Source organism: Haliotis cracherodii, unplaced genomic scaffold (genome assembly GCF_022045235.1).
Source record: "Haliotis cracherodii isolate W230 unplaced genomic scaffold, xgHalCrac1.p SCAF_10, whole genome shotgun sequence".
In the NCBI taxonomy this organism is placed as follows: Eukaryota; Metazoa; Mollusca; class Gastropoda; order Lepetellida; family Haliotidae; genus Haliotis; species Haliotis cracherodii.
This window is the reverse complement of record NW_027266265.1, coordinates 50,670,696-50,680,931: the sequence shown is the minus strand read 5'-3', so window position 1 is coordinate 50,680,931 and position 10,236 is coordinate 50,670,696. Positions and strand designations below refer to the sequence as shown.

At 40.5% G+C, this 10,236-nt stretch overlaps 1 protein-coding gene across 1 annotated transcript; it reads right to left on the bottom strand.

Annotated features, from left to right (window-relative positions):
• Positions 1 to 3,611: 3,611 nt before the first annotated feature.
• Positions 3,612 to 5,964, bottom strand: LOC139452087 (zinc finger protein 358-like). The gene is made up of 2 exons (XM_071233404.1): positions 5,795 to 5,964; positions 3,612 to 4,717 (listed from the first exon to the last, which is right to left on the bottom strand). Exons 1-2 carry the CDS (start codon positions 5,919 to 5,921, stop codon positions 3,612 to 3,614), a joined length of 1,233 nt encoding a protein of 410 aa, XP_071089505.1. The 5' UTR covers positions 5,922 to 5,964.
• Positions 5,965 to 10,236: the final 4,272 nt, after the last annotated feature.

The following is a 10,236-nucleotide window of genomic DNA, read 5'->3' as shown; positions in this document are numbered from 1 at the left end:
CTGGTCCAAGTCGCTACTAGATGGCGCTGTGCCTTCTCAATCACGCAAAAACACGTGTAGTGCGCTTGTCTTGACACTACCGGAACGAGCGAGAACAGGTTTAATCGTCGAGAAGTCATATATCTTTCAGGGAAATGGGAGAAGCCATTAGTTTTGGTTAGATTGAGAAGGAGAGGTGAAAGTGAGGGCGGTTACATTGCATTGTGGCTCGCTGTGTGAGGGATGTGGGAGTACACGAGAGTTTAAAAGGACGATATTTTTATAGGTTTAATACTAAGTCTTTGAAAGGCATTTAGAAGTGATACACATGAGGAAGAGAATTTATGGATGTCAACTTCTTTATTATGAGGTACACAACGTTTCGGAGTATATGCTTACTCCTGAATATTTCATTGACCTGGTGAAGGAGTTAGCATATACTCCGAAACGTTGAGTTTGTGTTCCTCATAATAAAGAAGTTGACATTTTTTGTTTGTTTCATTTTGGCCACCATCAAACATCGGTGTTTACTTATATATATCTTCGTGACATTTAGAACAGAAAAAAACTGTATATGAATAGATATTGGTAATTGTTTTAAACATAAATGCCACAGATATATCGGGGATTTTTATATGCGACCGATTATATCCCTTTATATCTATTATGTCCGTTTGGATTTATAGTATTTTGGTCGAGACATGGCGGAAGCAAATATCTGTACTTAAACATTGTCTGTTCAACATTGTTAAACATGGGAAAAAATGCCTTCCAAATGTTACAAAATAAAAAATATAAAGTTGAAATAAATTGAGAAAAAGGAATACAATCATAATTTTAATATCAACCATCTTCACAATGAATGTCCTTAGTAATAGGAACGTATGTTTTACAAACGTTGTTGTCCTTAATATTATCATATGATATCAGTGAATACAGTACAATATCCTTAGTTAGGTTATTGCGATAAACTTATCAGCAAAGTTCTGCTTTGATAAAACGCTGTGCACCAGGGTAATAATACTACATCTTCCCGAGAAGATGTTTTAGATTTCTATTCACTGCTTAAATGATTTAAGCGTTCATATCCCCTCGGAGCTGTTGGAACGATAGACGAAAACATGTTTTGAATGATGCCTGTCGACAATGTCGATGGACTGATTCAAAATATAGAACGTCCCTGCAAGAGAATAACCACTATCCCCGAAAACAGAGGGCAAAATAGCTGTGAAAAAAATCCGAATGGACCACTGTAAATCAGTGATGACACCAGGTGTTCGCAAAAAGGATAAAGCATGAAACAGTCTAGTCCTGCACCATGACCGTGGAATATATTTATTTTATTAAAAACAATAATCTAGAAATGCATACATAAGAAAGTCTAGCCAGCTCAAGCTAGCTCTATTCCACATAGGGAATTCTTTTTTATTTTTAGAGTCAAGAAGGATATTGTGTAAAAGATTTCAGAGACTAAATGTTAGTCTAGAAACAGTCCTACCCTCTCGGTTGCTCGCCTACCTAGCTAACCAACAGCTAGTTAACCAACATCCGATGTAAACACCCTCAGCAACCAGTGGTAAGCGAGGTGGTGGATGTCGTGTTTGAAATTAAGCATCCTTCCTGTAAACAACCTGCCTCGCTTTCTTTCAAACCCCAGCACCGATCCAAATCGTCGCCTCTAAATAGAGTACTAAAGACTTATGATGGCAGGGTTCCCACGCGTCCCTATTTATTTAAATTGCAAACAAAAATATGTAGACACCGGTTGTTTCAGCGTGTGTAGAACACAGAGAGACGCAGAATGTTTGGTCAGATACCCTATATTTAATTTATTTGTATTAAATATTTTTATTCAGGTTCATTTCAACTATGATCTATTAAATGGCTATGTTGCGCAACCCGTAGTACACAATAACAAAAGCCATAAGACCCTCCTCTTTACGAAATCCTCACCCAATAGCGTCTTAATTAACTCAAGTGGGGAATTGTGGTATTTATGTTTACGTGTCATCTTTGTGTAACTGTATAAAATGTCCATCTCCATGTATATTTTCATGTAGTCTGGTATTTCGACTATACGGACGACCGCTAGCCGGATGTGTCGCTCAGAGGAAACGCCCACAGTCTGAGCTGGATCTTCGCTCGCCTCATGTATGTCTGAGCTGGAAACTCGTCGTTGTTGTTATGCTGTCAGGGAGATATTCCGCTCATTGTATATTTGTTGTTTATATGTTGTGTTCCAACACTTATGCCTATTTATTTTGTCCTCTATTCCACTAAAGGAATTTTTCTTTGAGACGGTGTTATTTTTTGGCTACAAATATAAACGAAATATCAAAGTAGGTACTTTCAAACTGTTTTGTCATTTAAATTTTTACTTATAAATACATATAAGTTTATGTTAGAAACATGTATCATACGTCGACAGTTAAAATTGGATACATATGTGTGCAGTTTTAATAAACAAACAAACGCATATTTGTGACAGATTTTTATATTTTTCTAAACAAAATGACCATATATAAGTCCCTTTTTAGCTCGCTGGAAATGGTAATTTTTACAGAAAATCTTCAAATATGTTCATTAGTGCGGCAAATAAAGAATAAAAAATGCTGACTTTTCGAAATTCAACATATATTCTTTCTGTGCGTGTGTTCGTGGCACCTAGGTGAATTCTTCACCATTTCGGTATTTCTTTCTTTGCCTGCATCATCAGAATATCAGCTGGGTTCAATTACTTGCTAATTTTCATAAAATAGAAAATATACAACTTCAACGCAAGAGGATTACCAGTCTCGACTATCCCCCGAAACAGTTTCCATTGTACGCAAAACCTGTCCATGAAAACTCTTCCATGGAAGTGTTGAAAAGAATAAAGGCCACGCTCACACGTACCAGTTCATTTGACATAACTGTCAAATTGATTCTAGTAGTAGTAGTAGTAGTAGTAGTAGTAGTATAACGATAGGAAAATTATCAATGTCTGTCCAGACAAATCAGAGAAATATCTTATTTTCGAATGAAGCTCCCATGTGATTACATAGGAACCGTTATTGCTTATGCATCAACCTGTTTCAACCGGTTTTAAACCAATAAAGAATGAAGCAACAATCAGACACAATATATATTGAAAATAAATTATTTATTCTTCGTGATAGCTACATGCCTATACATATTCCCTTTCACTGACACAAAGGTATTTATATATACATTCTCACAGACATATTGTGATATACGAATTTCACAAAACAGTTGACCTACTCTTACATCAACTGCGGTTGACACATTTACATGATTTAACTGACAAAGACGTGAATGAACAGAGACGTCACTCTCATAGGGAATACACATCTGGATATAATGATGAATCATACCAATTGGTCCTGGAGTTGTTTCTAAAGCATCAATATTTTCGCATTTTGTCTTGCGGTTGTATTCCTGTTAATTTACTAACCTGTGTTCTTAGCACGATGCAAGCCCATTCGGGTTCAAAAATATGTTTATTATATACAGCAACGAAATATGTATAATTGTCCGGGGAAATGACGGTATTATGGTTTTTCATACAATTTCCAATGATATAATTGTCAGTCCACCCCTCCCCCTCCCCAGGGACCACTACAGTGCCCCCCTCACGTTCTCCGAACCATCCCGGTACAACTCCCCTCCTCGTGTTTTAACAGCAATGACATTCTGGAGAAGGTTTTTGTGCACAGTTTACAGGCATACTTCTTGATGTCCGTGTGGGTCTGGAGATGTGCTCTGAGGTTGGATCGGTCTGCGAACGCCCGGCCACAGTGGGGACAGGAGAAAGGCTTCTCCCCCGTGTGGGTCCTGATGTGACCCTGGAGCAGCCAGGGCCGGGAGAAGGCCTTGCCGCACAGCTTACACTTGCAGGGGAGGGTGTGGGTCCGGATGTGCATCTTCAGGGCGCCCAAAGAGGAATAGGATTTTTCACAAAATTTGCACTTGAAGTCTTTTTTTATTTGAGACGTACAATGGAATTGTTTATGCTTGGAAAGTCCGCCGAATGTGGAATAACTTTTACTGCAGGCTTCACAGTTGTATCTGGGTGGTTGCGAATGGGTAGCGGGGTATATTTGGTCCGTTTTGGGTACCATTCCTCCTTGTGGGAGGCTTACCAACTGATAAGGTCGGCTGTTTCTGAGACAGGCCAGCCAGGCGTTTATGTTCGGATAGGGGCTGGCTTTGGAATGGAACGCCGACGTTTGATAGAACGAGCTTCGTTGACGCAGCAAACGAATAGCGTCGAGGTGGGAGAGGCAGTTTGGGGGGTATACTTCTTTACCCGGGAGGGGTAGATAATTGTCCGAGCTGATATCCCCTCTCCTTACATCCCCTGGGCAGCTATTAGCACGAAGAACATGTTGATTCCCGTAGGGTATCTTGTCACGCACGGGTTCAATTAACCATGGTCTGACGATCGGCTTGAACGCGCTCTTGGGAGTGTTTTGCGTCTCATTTGAAACCAAACTGCTGTTTAATCGTTCCGCCATTTCCCCTTCCTTCGATGTCTCGTTTTCCGAAATTCTGATGATTCCATTTTCGTCTCTTTCAGTGGCAATTTGTCTCTGACTTGACTCCTTGTTAACTCCCGTGTCAGAGGGACTTTGGCGAGAGGCACCCCCCGGGCTGGCCTCGCTCTCCGCAGTCTTACCCCCGGGGCTCATGGCGAGGTAGTCGAAACTGTTTTCCCGATTTTCCAGATTGACTGCGACTGAAAAAAACCCACAGACATAAACATTTGGGAATTGATTGAAATAGAAAAAACTACAACAAAAAATGTAAGAAAATAAAATGTTATAAAGCTTAAAGAATTAAACTTGTAAACCTTGGGAAAAAATATCAGCGTTCAGTTCCTAAGGACGGAGGGTACACAATGTTACAGTTGGAAAATTAATCACCTTAAGTGTGCGTTTAAAAAACTATTTTACTGAAAGTTGTGAAATACATTATTACCGCTTCAGAAGTGTTTCAAATATCTTGAAATCATTTCAGCATTTGGTTAAGAACCGAAGGAAATGGTTATTAATGAAAGCAAATAAAGGGAAATTCTGGAGAAAATTGTTACTGGAATGTTTCCAAAGCATAAAGTAGAAATGCGCGCGAGGCTTTCGGAAATTACATGCTCAAGTGAAAAATAGCTTAACTCTGTTGATTTTAAACAAAAGAAATGCTAAAAATTTCATTGACTATGACATGCTTGTCCTGTTTTGAATGTTGTGGTGGGAAATAATTTAATTTAATAGGAAACGAAGTTACTGTGGAATAATTGCTTACTTCGTGTAATTGTAGTACAATAGGAGAATATTACAGTCAGGCGATATAGAGAAAACATATGTTTCTTAGATAGAATTATCACAACATAATGGAATAGCTATTACTTATAAAACTTATAAGAATATAAATAAGAATAATTTTGAATTTATACAGGAACGGAATATATTTTATATGTGAATAAATGAAATACTCTTTTTCAGATAAACACAATATTGTTTTTAAAATAACAATAAATTAAAGTTTTATTTTGTCTTCTAAAATGCATTCACACAAATACCAGATGGCATCGTACAAAAATATAACAATTCTCAAACACTCAAAATGAATTTAGAAAATTATTGGAAAACTTGTAGCTTCACAAACATACAATATAAGTTTCAAAGTAACCTAAACAGGATACCCTGTATATTTGTTGACATTAAATGTTTATGAGAATTTTTTAAGGAACAGTAACAAGAAAAATATGGATATTTATAAAATATTTGAAAGATACAAAATGTTAAGTTGAACATACCTGAGTGAAAGTCGCCATTGACGGATGTAACAAGGCAGGATGAGTCTTGCACACAAGGTAGGTCTGATTCGGAATCCCCAACACATCCAAAAGCAGGGTGTTTCTTGATCAGGAACGCACGGGGCATGTTTGCAAAGGAAAAAACTTTGTAAGCATCAAATCGTTCTCTAGGCGCGTTCTCAAGACAAGTGTACCGTTATTTGGCACCGATTCCACTCTTTGTGTGCAGTTGTAGAACTTCTACACCCGCCGAAACCATCCACCAGACCAATTGCAGAAACTCATGTGCTAGCCATCCAATCAGGTGCCGTGTTAATCACTCGGGGCTGCCCCTCGCGCAACGTCGCAGCACGAGCTCGCTACGTCACGGCACGCGAATAATCTGACAACCACAGGTGCCTTGAGTGAGCGCTCGGAGTCTACGAGCCAGACTAGATGCTAATGTCTTGGTGGAATTCCAATAACCATGCTGCGTTAATTAGACTTCAGGGTACCAAATGGAGGTAGATTGTTATTAGATGGTTCGCAAATTAAGAAGAAATCGCTTGGGAGATTGTGGCACTGAATAAAATTAATTCGACACTTGACAACTGACAATGTCTTATTTGACGCCCACGTGGGAAGATATATGTTTACAAACAGTTTGGTTGTCTGTCACGAGGTGACGTGAATGGACGAACCTCCTCAGATGAAAAACAGGTCGATATATTTTTCATACACTCTAGTGTTTGTATGAAATTGTAAATTTCTGCGCATGTATCTATCACAGTTTATCAACTCTCTTCTTCTTCAAAACGATTTCCGTATCGTTTCTCAGTCGATTGATATGGCGCTGGAAATGGCTATCACATCTCGCTGTTCCTGCGAAACATACTGTCTGTTAAAACTGCTGGAACACAGATAAACATACGCCGAGGTAAACTACGACCAATGTCATCTGTGCTTAGTGATTGATAAAATACATAGATGCTTCATTTCTGAAGAGACTAATAAATGAAAAAGTAAAACCTTAACAAAATACACCATCACATTAAATGTTTAAAAAAGAACGACGCATAATAATTGCTAAAGTGAGTGAGTAAGAATAGTTTGACGCTGCTTTTAGCAATATTTCAGCAATATCAGGGTGGGGACACATGAAACGGATTCACACATTATACCCATGTGGGGAATCGAACCCGGGTCTTCGGCGTGACGGGCGAACGCTTTACCCCACTAGGCTACCCCGCTGCCCTGACAGAACGACAATTGGGTGAGTGAGTTGGATTTAACGCCGCTTTTAACATTATTCCAGTCATATCACGGCGTGTGAGCGTAATGTGGGAGGAAAGCCCGAGGTGACGCAGGTCTCAGACGTTTACCACCACTTCGGTGAAACCAACGAGCACGGGAATGGTGCTGACAAACCTAGAAACATAATTGGGGGGAACGGGGATTCGAACCCACAATCATAGGTTTCTGGCGTGCCCAAGGGACGCAACTCTGCACAGCGAATCGCGACGCCTGAGACATCTGGGCATCTGAGAACAAAGAGGATATACAACAAGAGAGGGAGGGGTACTCTCAGAAAACAGGACCGCCTCCGTGGTCTAGTGGTAGAACGTCCGCCCGGAGAGCGGAAGGTCCGGGGTTCGATCCCCGACCGCGTCATACCTAAAGACGTTAAAAGATGGTACTTGTTGTTACCCTGTCTGGCGCTCGGCATTAAGGGGCTAAAACAAGGACTGGTCGGCTTGGAGTCAGTATACTGTGTCTGAGTGGGGTATTCATGTTAAACTGCGGCATGGTATCTCAGTGTGCTAGAACTATAAATCGGCATCAGTCCGGACTAGTACAAGCATCCACACAAACACACACACGTACATGCACGTCGCTATATAAGTGCAATAAACCCAATTTCACCTCACCTTAGAAAACAGAAAACAGGAGAAGAGGAAAGGTTCTTTCGAACTTAAAAAAAATTCATTGACTAAGTGTTAGCTGGATTAGCTCCTGTAACCATGATAACTTCACACCATTGGATCCATGTGATAGTTAAATCAGGCGCCTTGAATCAGGAGACAGTTGACAGATGACAAAAAAGATGATCTATATCTTTACAGTAAATAAAGAAGTTGTTATCCATAAATTGTGTCCATTTTGTCACGTGGCAGTAACATCACATCATTGGATCCACGAGGCAGTCATATGACTCCATTGTTTCCATATAACAGTTACCATCTTGCCGAGGCAAGGGAGTTAACTGACTTTAAAAGCCCAGTTGCAACCTCGCCGAACTCGCGGAATTTCTAGGCTCGATCGTAGCGCTACCTGTGGCTATTAAGAGTTATGTCCCATCTATATCCCCCAACTGACCAATCAGATTCCACCTCTCTTATCACTTGCATTTGCTTAAACAAAATCGATAATAAAGATCTTTATCTAACAAAACGGGTTTTACGTCGGGAAGTGCATCATATCACTTGAGCACCTTGATTGAAAACATGAAAGTATTTGTAAAATATGTGTCGACGCCCAGGGTCACATGCTCTGAAAATCTTGCAATCGAACGAATTCGGCACGGCAGTTGCCTTGTCGTTTATGAACCGGGTGTCGATATCGTTAGGGGATTTTGATTAGACTATGCACAGACGCAGTCCGGCCACAATATAACTCCATAGTTCCAGCCTAGTTCAGCAAGGGTGGAAACATCACCTCGCAAGATCCATATTATTGTAACATAATTTCCCAAACATCGTCACTGAGTAATTAGGTACTGAGAAACAGAGAAATCTTTAGGTGAAATGACGGACTTCCTCGTTGATAACATCTGTGTTCATATCGGGAGAGGGGCGGTCGGGTAGCCTAGTGGTTAAAGCGTTCGCTCGTCACGCCGAAGACCCGGGTTCGAATCCCGACATGGGTACAATGTGTGAAGCCTATTTCTGGTGTCCCCTGCCGTGATATTGCTGGAATATTGCTAAAAGCGGCGTAAAACCATACTCACTCACATTGGGAGAGAGACATTTATGCAATAAGTAGACATACCAATGCTCATGTGTATCCATGTTGATTGGAATTTCTGTTCGGATTGGCAAAGTCAAAACAAGAGAATTTGGCCAAGAAGTTTAACGTCAGCTTTAGGATTATCGATGATCTTATTTCGTTCAATAACGGTCAAACAGAACACTAGAAACATCCTCATCTGTTTCATATCTAAATCTACGCATAAAGATTCAGAGTGACAGAAACTGACTCTTTGACAACGTTCGTTAACTGACGTCAACTTTCCCTGTATGTTGAACACTATTCCAGAAACTCCAGCCTTTGGTGTCTACATTTCACCAATTTTGAGGTACAGTCGAGCATGCTCTTTCAACGAAGATTTCAAAGAGCGTCATACGACTCTTGTCCAAAAGTTGTTTGATCAGGGTTAAAACATTCAAGGCCTCGGTAAAACTTTCAAAACGTTTTATGGTAGACACGTAAAGGAAATGTCGTCAGCAACAAAAAATATGCCCAATGCAATTACCTGCTTTGACTTTACCGTATGTTCTCGTGGTTTTTCAGGTGACAGTTGACTTGCATTTTATGCCCTGACGTGCCCGCAAACGAATTGGCAGGATACGCCCACCTTCTTGCGAACACCTGATATCAGCACAATTTGATAGTGATTCATAATCACATTCTTATGATATATTCGTAAACTGGAGATTTCTTATGAATATCGGAAGGGGTTTGACGCTATTATTTTACAGCAGCTCTAGACCTGATAAACCCTGGAGAGAAACTGGCGTCCTCTTTGGTATATTTTGTTTAAATTCAACATCAGTCATCAAGTCCACTCAGACTTCAAAGGCAGCTCACGCCAAGTACCGGTTGTCACGGAAAGATGGCCGCTCGTGACCAGCCCCTTCCTCACGCGATGAAAGGAAAGTTAGAAGTTACAAACAGACTCATATCAACATACAAACACGGATCCATTGAGAAACATTGTCCGTCTTGAAGATGGGTTATTAATTAAAGGCGTCAGAAGGGAGCGCGTGATGAGCACGAGAGCGCGTGCACACCGCACGTGCAGCTGTTGCGGCCCAAGTGAGGCATGTCGTGTTCAAAGTCTTGAAGCAAGATCTCGAGAGGACGCTGTAGGGAGTCCGAAGGACGAGCCAGACCCCCTCCCAAGGGGAATTAGACGCAGTTGCTACCTCTATATACCTCTCGTAGTCTAGCTAAGTAGTGAAAGTAGAATTATAGCAGGTATTTAACAAATTTCCAAGCCTTTGAAACCAAGGCCAACATTTGAAGGAAGATCATTGGAACAGGTATTTAGTGAATTTCCGTAGCCTTTGATATTGACGCAAGCTATTGAAATCCAATTATGTTTACAGCCTTCAAATCTCATCACTATAATAATATGTGGTGCTATTGGTGTAACGAATATTGGCGTTAAATGCCACGTGTGA